This window comes from Nerophis ophidion, linkage group LG09, assembly GCF_033978795.1.
Source record: "Nerophis ophidion isolate RoL-2023_Sa linkage group LG09, RoL_Noph_v1.0, whole genome shotgun sequence".
In the NCBI taxonomy this organism is placed as follows: domain Eukaryota; kingdom Metazoa; phylum Chordata; class Actinopteri; order Syngnathiformes; family Syngnathidae; genus Nerophis; species Nerophis ophidion.
Window position 1 is genome coordinate 35,614,259 of NC_084619.1, and position 13,755 is coordinate 35,628,013.

Genomic DNA, 13,755 nt, shown 5'->3' on the forward strand with positions numbered 1-13,755 from the left:
AATCCTTTCAGCAAAAATATGGCAATATCGCGAAATGATCAAGTATGACAGAATGGACCTGCTATCCCCGTTTAAATAAGAAAATCTCATTTCAGTAGGCCTTTAAGTCGGGGTCCATGTAAATAAATTCATGGTACAAATATATACTATCAGCATAATACAGGCATCACTCAAGTTAATCATCAGAGTATATACATTGAATTATTTACAATCCGGGGGGTGGTATGGGGGGGGGGGGGTAGGTTTGGTTGATATAACCATATAACCACTTCAGTCATCAACAATTGTATCATTTGAGAAATGGAAATTCAAACAGTGTAGGTCTGACTTGGTAGGATATATACAGCAAGTAGTGGACATAGAGACATCAGAAAGCATAAGAACAAGTACAGTGGGGCAACAAAGTATTTAGTCAGCCATCGATTGTGCAAGTTCTCAAACTTAAAATAATGACAGAGGTCGGTAATTTTCATCATAGGTACACTTCAACTGTGAAAGACACGATGTGAAAAAATATCCAGGAATTCACATTGTAGGAATTTTAAAGAATTCATCTGTAAATTATGGTGGAAAATAAGTATTTGGTCAACCATTGAAAGCTCTCACTGATGGAAGGAGGTTTTGGCTCAAAATCTCACGATACATGGCCCCATTCATTCTTTCCTTAACACGGATCAATCGTCCTGTCCCCTTAGCAGAAAAACAGCCCCAAAGCATGATGTTTCCACCCCCATGTTTCACAGTAGGTATGGTGTTCTTGGGATGCAACTCAGTATTCTTCTTCCTCCAAACACGACGAGTTGAGTTTCTACCAAAATGGATACATGGATGATACAGCAGAGGATTGGGAGATTGTCATGTGGTCAGATGAAACCAAAATAGAACTTTTTGGTATAAACTCAACTCGTCGTGTTTGGAGGAAGAATACTGAGTTGCATCCCAAGAACACCATACCTACTGTGAAGCATGGGGGTGAACACATCATGTTTTGGGGCTGTTTTTCTGCTAAGGGGACATGATGATTGATCCGTGTTAAAGGGGAACATTATTACAATTTCAAAAGGGTTGAAAACAATAAATATCAGTTCCCAGTGGCTTGTTTTATTTTTCAAAGTTTTTTTCAAAATTGTACACCTCCCGGAATATCCCTGAAAAAAAGCTTTAAAGTTCTTTATTTGTTGCGATCTGTGACTCAGATCTTCACATGTTTATTTTTCCATCTTTGTTTCATTCTCTTCTGACCCACTTACTTCCTGTTTAGTCCGTTACCATGGTTATACATTGATTTCACCTGCTCCTCGTTTTCTACACACCTGGTTCTCCTTGATTTCTCCCTATATAAGCTTTCCTCTTTTCTTTGTTCAGTCTCGGATCCTAATTTGCCCACGCGCAACACTGACGACTCTCGACCTTCATCTTTGTATGTATATTCTCGCTAGCTTTTACGCTAAGCCATTTGTTTATTCCAGCTCACATGCTGAGGAACTGTTTTTCTGTTTTTGGTTTGCTTTCTCTTTACAGCAGTGTTTTTGTTCCTAGCCTTTTATTATTTAATAAATCCATTTATAACTTACCTTGTTGTGTTCATCGCTTCGACGCATCCCCGGAAGAACCAATCCGGCATTACAATGCCACACAAGCGTCACAGTAGGATCCGAGCATCAAAATGTTTTTCCGCGTCGAAACCACGGGAGGAACCCTTCGACTTGGGTTTGTGGTTGGAGCTCGTGGCTTGGGAGCAGGAAAGACTTGACTGTGGGCCTGAAGTCCCCTCCGAAGCCGTTCGCGCTGCCCCGAAGAGGCGGGGGGTCCAGTGGAGAGGCCCCCCGCACGGCAGTAATGTTCCAGCACCACTTATTCCTCCCCATGGACACAGCAAGTTTCACCCCGTCCAGGATTCACCCGTCATTACCGGTAATCCTGCTTGTTTTTTTTCAAATCATTCCTTAAGCTGCCATGACACTTTTTCCGACACAAGCGATGACGTCAATTGGGGAACGCCCACCGGTGACGCAACACCGGCCTCTGTTGATGACATTTTTTCAGAAGATTTTTATATTGTGGACAGTAATTCTCATTCCCAACCTTTTTTGAATATCAATAACATTCATGACAAGATACAGAATTATCAGGATATTTTTTCTTATTATTCTAGTCAACCTCAGTCACCTAGTTTTTCTCCTACACCTCCTTTAAAACCTCATTCTCCGGCCAAGTCCAAGGTGTTTCCTCCCTTTTCTAAAGGAAATTCTGGACAAATTAAAGGGGAGGAGTCGGCCCGCCTCCAAGCCTCCCACCACCCTCCCTTAAGGTCAGTCCCTGACCATAGGGAACGGGTCTGGGATCCCCGTCTGGAGGAAGGGGCTATGACCTATAGCTGTGCTACGGAGGTAGCACAGATACTACCCTCTAAACCACGGCCACCATGTAGACCTCCTCCACCTGTTTTTCCCCTGGCCAAGTCTCAACGGCCTTGTAGACCTCCTCCACCTGTTTTTCCCCCGGCCAAGTCTCAACGGCCTTGTAGACCTCCTCCACCTGTTTTTCCCCCGGCCAAGTCTCAACGGCCTTGTAGACCTCCTCCACCTGTGTTCCGTCCGAACCCTAGTTCTCCTCGGCAGACCCCTGTGCCTGCTCCTCGGCTGAAGCCGACACCTGCTCCTCGGCTGAAGCCGACACCTGCTCCTCGGCTGAAGCCGACACCTGCTCCTCGGCTGAAGCCGACACCTGTTCCCAGTCTGGTTCTCACACCAGCACATGACACTAACCTGGTTTTCACGCCAGAATTCGACTCTCGCCTGGTTCACACACCAGCAGCTTTTTCGGGCCTGGTTCTCACACCAGTTTTGAACTCTAGTCTGGTTCTCACACCAGTTTTGAACTCTAGCCTGGTTCTCAAACCAGCACTAGACTCCCACCTGGTTCTCACACCAGCCTCCGACCCAGAACTGGTTCTCATACCAGTTACAGACTTTAGCCTGGATCTCACTCCAGCAACAGCTCCAAAGCTGGAGCCTACTCCAGTACCAGCTCCACGCCGCCAAGCGCTGGTACCAGCTCCACGCCGCCAAGCGCCGGTACCAGCTCCGCGCCGCCAAGCACCGCCGACGACGGGGCTGGAGCCCACACCAGCGTCGACGACGGGGCTGGAGCCCACACCAGCGTCAACGACGGGGCTGGAACCTTCACCTGTGTCGACAGGGCTGGAGCCCACTCCAGTGCCAGCTCCTCGACAAGCGCCGGTACCAGCTCCACGCCGCCAAGCACTGCCGACGAAGAAGCTGGAGCCCACACCGGCGCCGACGATGAGGCTGGAGCTCACACCAGTCACGACTCCTGCGGCTCCCAGGCCGCCTCCGACGACTCCTGCGGCTCCCAGGCCGCCTCCGACGACTCCTGCGGCTCCCAGGCCGCCTCCGACGACTCCTGCGGCTCCCAGGCCGCCTCCGACGACTCCTGCGGCTCCCAGGCCGCCTCCGACGACTCCTGCGGCTCCCAGGCCGCCTCCGACGACTCCTGCGGCTCCCAGGCCGCCTCCGACGACTCCTGCGGCTGCAGCACCCGCATCATCCTCGCCAGCTGCACTCGGGCCTGCTTTGGCTGCAGTCCCCGCACCCTCGTCTGCTGCTTCCAAGCCTGCTGGGATTTCGGTGCTGAGGCGTCGTCCACCACGTCGACCACGGGCGTGGCCTCTGCGAGGTCATCCTCCTCGCCAGACACTCCCTCCTCCATGTCGGCCACGGATGTGGCCGTGCCCGGGTCGTCCGCCTCGCCGGGCACCTCATCCTGCGAGGCGGCCACTAATGTGGCCTTTTCGAGGTCGCCCGCCAAAACTTGTTCGGCAGCGGCGTTCCATCCGCCGCCGCCACTTGACTTGTCCTCGGTGGATTCGGGGACACACGACTTGGCGACCCTCCACCGTGGCCTCCCTCCGCCCTCCCTTCGTTTGTGGACTCTGTTTTTGGGGAGGGGGTTCAAGTTGTTTCTTATTTGTTTTTGTTTTCTTTGAGACATCTGGAATCTGTCTTTTTGGGGGGGGGAATACTGTTGCGATCTGTGACTCAGATCTTCACATGTTTATTTTTCCATCTTTGTTTCATTCTCTTCTGACCCACTTACTTCCTGTTTAGTCCGTTACCATGGTTATACATTGATTTCACCTGCTCCTCGTTTTCTACACACCTGGTTCTCCTTGATTTCTCCCTATATAAGCTTTCCTCTTTTCTTTGTTCAGTCTCGGATCCTAATTTGCCCACGCGCAACACTGACGACTCTCGACCTTCATCTTTGTATGTATATTCTCGCTAGCTTTTACGCTAAGCCATTTGTTTATTCCAGCTCACATGCTGAGGAACTGTTTTTCTGTTTTTGGTTTGCTTTCTCTTTACAGCAGTGTTTTTGTTCCTAGCCTTTTATTATTTAATAAATCCATTTATAACTTACCTTGTTGTGTTCATCGCTTCGACGCATCCCCGGAAGAACCAATCCGGCATTACAATGCCACACAAGCGTCACATTATTTTCGCTATTTGCGATGCGACTGTCCATTTCCCTGTGACGTCTTACAGTGCTACCAATACAAACAACATGGCGGTTACCACAGCAAGATATAGCGACATTAGCTCGATTCAGACTCGGATTTCAGCGGCTTAAGCGATTCAACAGATTACGCATGTATTGAAACAGATGGTCGGAGTATGGAGGCAGATAGCGAAAAGGAAATTGAAGAAGAAACTGAAGCTATTGAGCGAATAGCTATTGACGCTATTCGGCCATAGCATGGGTGTACCTAATGAAGTGGCCCATAGCATGGCTGCCTTATTAGCATCGTCGGTAAAATGTGCATACCAAACGATCAGGACTTTCGCATCTTATGATACTGGAGCAACTTAAATATGTCGATTGGTAAGTGTTTGTTTCGCATTAAATGTGGGGATCTAGTTTTAAATTTACATACAGCTAGCGTAAATAGCATGTTAGCATCGATTAGCATAGCATGTTAGCATCGATTAGCTGGCAGTCATGCTGCGACCAAATATGTCTGAATAGCAAGCACATAAGTCAACAACATCAACAAAACTCACCTTTGTGATTTTGTTGACTTAATCGTTGCAAATGCATCTGCAGGTTATCCATACATCTCTGTGCCATGTCTGCCTTAGCATCGCCGGTAAAATGTGCAGACACTCCGGCACATTCAATGGGGGTCTGGCGGCAGATTTCTTGCCAGTGGTGCAATTTGAATCCCTCCCTGTTAGTGTTGTTACACCCTCCGACAACACACCGAGGTGGCATGATGTCTCCAAGGTTCCAAAAAATAGTCGAAAAAACGGAAAATACCAGAGCTGAGACCCGGTGTTAGTAATGTTTTGAAAATGAATATGGCGGGTGTGTTACCTCGGTGACGTCACGTTCTGACGTCATCGCTACAAGACCGATAAACAGAAAGGCGTTTAATTCGCCAAAATTCACCCATTTAGAGTTCGGAAATCGGTTAAAAAAATACATGGTCTTTTTTCTGCAACATCAAGGTATATATTGACGCTTGCATAGGTTTGGTGATAATGTTCCCCTTTAAGGAAAGAATGAACGGGGCCATGTATGGTGAGATTTTGAGACAAAACCTCCTTCCATCAGTGAGAGCTTTGAACGGTTGACCAAATACTTATTTTCCACCATAATTTACAAATAAATTCTTTAAAATTCCTACAATGTGAATTCCTGGATTTTTTTTTCACATTCTGTCTCTCACAGTTGAAGTGTACCTATGATGAAAATTACAGACCTCTGTCATCATTTTAAGTGGGAGAACTTGCACAATCGGTGGATGACTAAATACTTTTTTGCCCCACTGTATATACATTTGATTATTTACAATCCCTGGGAGGTGGGATGTGGGGGGCCGGAGGGGATCACATCTATTTATTTGCAAATGTTGTCTGTGTTTTGGTGTCATACATCAGATATATATGATAAAAGCGTCAATATAGAGGCATCCTATTTTTCATCTCCACTGGTGCTTTAAGGCCAGTCCAGTGTGTGTGTGTGTGCGTGCGTGCGTGCGTGTGTGTGTGTGTGTCATGTGACCAGTGTGGGCACAGAGTTTATACCAGCATCAAGCAGGGTTATGAGACTTGTAGTCTGTGTGTGTTTCTCACGCTGGGTTATTACTTGGGTTATTAAATTATAAAGCCTTCAGTCCTGTTGTCATGGCCTCAAGAGCCTCTGAGCTTCTATTTTTGTCTTGGCTAAAACATCCAGTTTGAAGATGACTAACAAAACAATTTATGATGCAGTGTGTGGGGCAAATAATGAACCTGAACTGTACGGCCATGTCATTTAATTAAAGGTGACGCTAATGAGGATGACTTTGTTGACGTGTGAGATGAATATGCACATGTTTTTATTTTTGTTCTCTGCTTCCAGGAGAACGACTATCTCCAGGAGTGCCTTGAAGCGGTGCAGCAAGAGTTTATGATCTTCAACCGTGAAAAGTAAGACAGCAGCACCTACATCCTCCAAGACTAAAAACACATTAATAATTACGCTTCATTTTGTCTTATTGTGTGGTCGCAATACACCTTAAAGAGGCAGATGGATTTTTTGCAGTAGTGTTGCCATAGGAGACAGAATTTGGTTTAGTAGCAATATGTGTGTGAGTGGGTGTCTGGTTGAGGGAAGAACTGGTCACGTGACATGAGATGGGTGTGGGTGTCACGTAACGATGTACAATGCCTACAGTGGAACCTCCATTTAAGAGACGTCATTGGTTCTTGAACAATGTTTGTAAATAAAAAAGAGTTTCAATATTTTAGTAAGAAACAATGTAAACATTGAATAATGGGTTCCAGCTTCGACAAAAGTCCATATTTTCCTAAATGTTTGTGCACTTTAAACAAAATATAAAGGGCTATACAGTACTCTATGAGTGGTTCTCAAACATTAAACTCAGAAAACACTTGGCTCTCCAAGTACCACCATGATGACCAACATTAAAATACAGTCGCGTAGTTGGCCTAGCTATTAGTTAAAAACAAGGCAGAGGTTTTATTTAGCAAGTATGTTTAATATTTTTGGCCACTGTGACAGTTGCGTAGTTGGCCTAGCTATTAGTTAAAAACAAGGCAGAGGTTTTATTTAGCAAGTATGTTTAATATTTTTGGCCACTGTGACATTGAACACAGTTTGAACAGTAAGACTGTGTTTGAATATTCAATTAAGTGATTATTTTGTGTTCAACTAGTTGGAGTCTTTGTACCGTACCACAATTTGAGAATCACTGCTGTTTTTATTTCTATTTAATAACAAAGTAAAAAAAAACCTAACAGCTGAACTGTCCTCATTTTAGCCGCCCTGCTGACACGCATACACATTGTTACGAGCCCTCTGGTGCACTCACAATTTGAAAGGTCACTACAATAATTGGAAAAAAAACATAGATTTTCTTTACTTTGTCAGTTCATCTTTTAGGCATGCAGCACGAGAGAGCGGGGAGGGCAATATTGACAACTCTATTGAATGTTTCTTCCTACCTGAATATTTTAAACCACACATCGCATGTTCATTGATTTCTTTGGACTCATTGAGATAGCAAAACTAGAAAAATGTTGTAAAAGACTAAAAAAAACAAAAACCAACAACACTTTAAAAGAACAGAAAGTAGCGCAGTAGCTAACAGCAGCAGTATGATGACTGAATGGGCACATGGATTGATCAGCTCGCCTACAATGAATGGCTGTGCTGCCGGGCACAAAATGGCTGCGCTGCGACACACAGAAGGACAAGGGGTGGATGAAGCAATCGTACACTGAGACAAAGCATATTTTTATACGGCCTGTGGTTTGTGATTGAAAAAGTTTGTACATTGAGCTGTTTATAAATTGAGGTTCTACTGTATTGCGAAACAGCGTCAGCCATTGTATCCATCCGTCCATTTTTTACCACTTGTCGGCCCAGACAACATCTCTGGCCAGGCCCTCAGGGTGTGTTCATCAGAGCTGGCTGACGTACTTGCTGATATATACAACTTGTCACTAGCACAAGCTGTTGTGCCCACCTGCTTCAAGACCACCACCATCGTGCCCCTGCCAAAGAAAGACACTGTGACCTGTCTGAATGACTATCGCCCTGTTGCACTCACCCCAATAGTGATGAAATTCTTCGAGAGGATAGTCATGTCACACATCAAGAAGACCATCCCTGACACACTGGGACCCTCTACAGTTTGCCTACCGGCAGAACCGGTCCACTGAGGATGCAGTCAACACCGTCATCCACACCACCCTCACCCACTTAGAGGGCAAGGAGATCTATGCCAGGCTATTATTCATCAACTACAGCTCTGCTTTTAACACGGTCATCCCACAAAAACTCACTGCTAAACTCCTCACTGTTGGTCTGACACTGGCTCTCTGTGACTGGGTCCTGAACTTTCTCAAAAAATTGGCCCCAGTCAGTCAGAATCGGCAACCAGACATCAGGCACAAATGTTCTAAGCACAGGGACCCCCCAAGGCTGCGTGCTGAGCCCCCTACTGTACACCCTCTTCACACAACGACTGTGTGGCCTCCCAGAACAACACCAGTATCATCAAGTTTACAGATCATACTACGGTCGTCGGACTGATCACCGGGGGAGCTGAGGCAGCGTACAGAAGGGAGGTAGCGGAACTGGTGGCCTGGTGTCAGGATAATAATCTCTCTTTGAACACAGACAAGACCAAGGAGATGATTATTGACCCACGGAGAAGGAGTGCACAGTAAACACCTTTGTACATAGGGGGGACAAAGGTGGACAGGGTGAAAACCTTTAAATTCCTCGGGACCCACATCAGCGAGGACCTCACCTGGGATCACAACACCCAACAAACAATAAATAAAGCCCAGCAGCGACTGAACTTCTTAAGAAGGCTGAAAAAATTTGGTATGCCACCCAAAATTCTCAGCAACTTCTATAGAAGTACGGTTGAGAGTGTCCTTACCAACTCTATCATGGTCTGGTATGGAAACTGCACTGCTGAGGACAGGAAGGCACTCCAGTGAGTGATTAAAACTGCTCAGTACATATCAGGAGCAGCCTTTCCCTCACTACAGGACATGTACTCTACCAGGGCCACCAGGAGAGCACACAACACCATAAAGGACAGTACACACCCCCAGCACAGTCTCTTTAGCCTCCTACCATCAGGCAGACGAAACAGGAGCCTGAAATCCAGGACTACGAGACTGACAAACAGTTTCTACCCACAGCCATCAGGCTTGTGAATGCTAACTTGTGAATGCTAGCTCCCCCCCCACCCCGTCTTTACTTTTGTCTTTTTGAACAAAAGACAGTTACATTAACCACCCCCGAACTGCGAACCATCACCGTAGAAACCTTTCACATTTGATCACTAAAGAGACTTTAACTGCTGCTGTGACCCAAGGTCACCTCCATATTTATACTGTTGACTGTCAATCAGAATGTGCAATAATGTTGTGTTACCTACTGTGCCTTGTATATACTTTTTTATTTTTATTTTTTATTTTTAGCTAAGTACCGTGTGACTTGTTGAAGGGTGGACTAGCAAAGTAAGATTTCATTGTACGGCAAACTGTCTGTTTAACTGTGCATATGACAATAAACAAACTTGAATCTTGAATTATTTTAACGTTCCCGGCTGGCTGGCGTTATTTACTTGTTCTGCGCTCAAACTGTTAGGCCAAGTCAGCTTTACGCTTGGTCGTGTTTTCAATACTCCCTCTCTTCATTTAAAGAGTGTCATCCACTTCTTTTCAGCACTGCCCTTCACTCTTACTTTCTTCTCTTTTTTTTTAGAAAAAAAAATAATGTCGATCTACAGCTACAAGCAATGCTAGCAAGTAAGACAGCTGTTGGGAAGTTCGTAACCCAAATATTTGCTCCCTATCCCCCCAAAAAATGTAAAATGAGGCACTTGTATTTGCTCCCTATCCCCCAAAAAAATGTGAAATGAGGCACTTGTATTTGCTCCCTATCCCCCCAAAAAATTTAAAATGAGGCACTTGTATTTGCTCCCTATCCCCCCAAAAAATTTAAAATGAGGCACTTGTATCCCATGGTACTACTGTTTTTAAGGATGTGCATTCCCCCGTATCAAGTTAGGTAATATACTGTAGGAGAGAGGTTTGGCATGCTGTCTTTTTGTTTACTCCATACCCCTCTAAGGCCCAATCCCAATACACCGCCTTACCCTACTTTTTAGCCCTATCCCTAACTTTTGCGCGTTCCTGTGAAGGTAGTGGTGCCCCAATGACTCTTTGCATGTAAGGGTAGTGGGCAGTAGGGGGGTATGAATCTAGCCCTTCAGAGTGAGGGATTTCAGATGCTGACTTGCTCAGGTAGGGCCATAAAAAAATGCACTATTTCTGCGTAGGTTATATAATATATTACATGTTTGTTTGGAACGTTAGGTTGGAATGTTAGCCAGTTAGCCTTGCTAGCTAACGTTAGGCTAAAATACTAAATAATAGTACTAAAATGCTAAAACTTTAAAGCTTGCGAATGTGAAAACATTAACGTTACATACCTTCAAAAAATTCACAAGAGACGACAGTCGTAGATGGCAGCTGCTTCTCCGTGTAGTTCTTGGTTTATTCATCAACCGAAGCATTGTGAATGTAAAAAAAAAAAAGATCTAATCCGTTTGTTGTGTAATGTTGTGGACTAGACCAGTGGTTCTCAACCTTTTTTCAGTGATGTACCACCTGTGAACATTTTTTTAATTCAAGCATTTTTGGTTGAAAAAAGAGATAAAGAAGTAAAATACAGCACTATGTCATCAGTTTCTGATTAATTAAATTGTATAACAGTGCAAAATATTGCTCATTTGAAGTGGTCTTTCTTGAACTATTTGGAAAAAAATATATAAAAATAACTAAAAACTTGTTGAAAGATAAACGAGTGATTCAATTATAAATAAAGATTTCTACACATAGAAGTAATCATCAACTTAAAGTGCCCTCTTTGGGGATTGTAACAGAGATCCATCTGGATTCATGAACTTAATTCTAAACATTACTTCACAAAAATTAAATCTTTAACATCAATATTTATGGAACATGTCCACAAAAAAATCTAGCTGTCAACACTGAATATTGCATTGTTGTATTTTTTCACAGTATATGAACTTACATTTATATTATGTTGAAGTATTATTCAATAATTATATTTATAAAGGATTTTTGAATTGTTGCTATTTTTAGAATATTTTTTTAAAGAATCTCACGTACCCGTTGGCATACCTTCAAGCACCCCCAAGGGTACGCGTACCCCCATTTGAGAACCACTGGACTGGAAGGTGTACAGTACATCGCTACTAAATTTTCTCCACAACAAGTCATTATTCCATTGCATCTGTTTCGAGAAGGAACAAGTCTGATTAAATCCACCTCAAACCCACAGAACCCTAACCCCATCTCTCCGCGAAATAACACCTGGAAATTTGGTCACAACAGTCTCCATAGCAGCAGTTTTATTTTCAAATTAAGAACCACGTCTTAAATTTTGTTGACGTGATTGCTAAATTGTGATGGATTCCATCCATCTATCTATTTTCTACTACTTGTCCCTCTTGGAGGGTGGCTGGCGCCTGTCCCAGCTGCATTCGGGCGGAAAGCGGCGTATACCCTGGACAAGTCTCCACCTCATTTAGCTCCCGTGAAAACATTCACACTCACATTCACACTCTAGGGCCAATTTAGTGTTGCCAATCAACCTATCCCCAGGTGCATGTCTTTGGAGGTGGGAGGAAGCCGGAGTGTCCCAAGAGAACCCACACAGTCACGGGGAGAACATGCAAACTCCACACAGAAAGACCCCAAGCTCGGGGATAAAACCCAGGACCTTCTTATTGTGAGGCATCGTCACTAACCCCTCTTCCGATGTGCTGCCATGTGATGTATTTGAACTTACAAAAAGTTTCTTGAGGTGTCATATCATTAAGTTGTGCACAATCAGGGGCGAAAACTTCTCGAGATTTCCACTAGATATTTTGAATTCCTTTAAATCACAACTTTTAACTCTTGGCCATACCTGGACTTCTTAATGTCAACTTGCCAAGTGCGCAGCAGTAACTTTGCTACTGCTGTAAATTTGACAGTTTTGTTTTGATTGATTGAGACTTTTATTAGTAGATTGCACAATAAAGTAAATATTCCGTACGATTGACCACTAAATGGTAACACCCGAATAAGTTTTTCAACTTGTTTAAGGTGAGGTCCCCGATAATCAATTCAAAGTAATGGTGTGATGGGTGATGAGCCAAGGAGACACCAAGAGGAATCGTCGAACAAAAAGCTTTATTTGTTTCAGCGAGCCTCAAACAGGAACTGCAATTTCCCTGAGAAGAAGTGGGCCGAATTTTTTCTGATGTCCTCTCGGGACAACTATCCATAAATACATTTTGCTTAAAGACCCCCACTCTTTGTAACTCTAGCCTTGGGGCCAGCCAATTTGGACAACACTCAGGTGGTCTGTACAAATGCAGACTACACCTGGCCGTTGTCACTTTGCTCAATAGAGTCGGTTGACCTCCAAGCACTGATCTCTACTCCTACCGGGGGGCTCTTATCAAATGTCGTTGTTGTGTTTGCACTTCCTCCTAAAATCCAACTGCTGCTGTCTTTTAAATTCCCCAATGTCCTGGGGTTAAAGCCCCCTCCCTGGAGCGCTTGTGCTGGACTTGTGCACTGTTGACCTCTGTAGAATAATCCTCTAAAGCAGTGGTTCTCAAATGGGGGGTCGTGTAACCCTGGGGGTACTTGTTGAAGGTATGCCAAGGGGTACGTGAGATTTTTTTTGAAAATATTTAAAAAGAATAGCAACACATTAAAAAACCTTTATAAATATTTTTATTGAATAATACTTCAACTAAATATGAATGTAAGTTCATAAACTGTGAAAAGAAATACAACAATGCAATATTCAGTGTTGACAGCTAGATTTTTTGTAGACATGTTCCATAAATATTGATGTTAGAGATTTATATTTTAGTTAAGAAATGTTTAGAATTAAGTTCATAAATCCAGATGGATCTCTATTACAATCCCCAAAGAGGGCACTTTAAGTTGATGATTACTTTTATGTGTAGAAATCTTTATTTATAATTGAATCACTCTTTTATTTTTCAAAAAGTTTTTTGTTATTTTTATATTTTCTTTTCAAATAGTTCAAGAAAGACCACTACAAAGGAGCAGTATTTTGCACTTTTATACAATTTAATAAGTCAGAAACTGATGACATAGTGCTGTATTTTACTTCATTTCTTTTTTTTTCAACCAAAAATGCTTTGCTCTGTTTAGGGGGTACTTGAATTAAAAAAATGTTCACAGGGGGTACGTCACTGATAACAGGTTGAGAACCACTGCTCTAAAGGATTCTGTGACCAAATACAAATCCATGCTACTACCAATCATATGAGAAAATTGTACATGATATAATTCACTTTACTACTTAAAAAAATGGCTGCCTGAAAAGTTTTTTTTTCCAAATGTGAGAATTGTGTATTGTGTATTGTGTATTGCGGTTCAGATACAGTAGCACTGTATCTGAACCGCAGTAAGGCAGCAAGGGTAAGATTTGTTTGTTTTCAGGGGAGCTAAAGACTTAACTCCCAGACAGATTTTTGATACAGCATTCTTCAATATTCCTCCAGTTAAATCCATTTTTCTTCACAGTTTGCTAATAACCATGAGCACGTAAGCGGTTAAGAAGGGCGTGTCTTCATGCTGAGCTCAG

The 13,755-nt window shown here is 43.6% G+C and overlaps 1 protein-coding gene across 2 annotated transcripts in view; it reads left to right on the forward strand.

Annotated features, from left to right (window-relative positions):
* Nucleotides 1-13,755, forward strand: part of LOC133559280 (serine/threonine-protein kinase 32C-like) — a 237,311-nt gene that overhangs the window by 217,068 nt on the left and 6,488 nt on the right. For both annotated transcript variants that reach the window (XM_061910889.1, XM_061910888.1), the window contains exon 12: nt 6,427-6,494. In XM_061910889.1, coding sequence (XP_061766873.1) covers nt 6,427-6,494 — 68 coding nt within the window. The remainder of the gene's footprint in view (nt 1-6,426; nt 6,495-13,755) is intronic.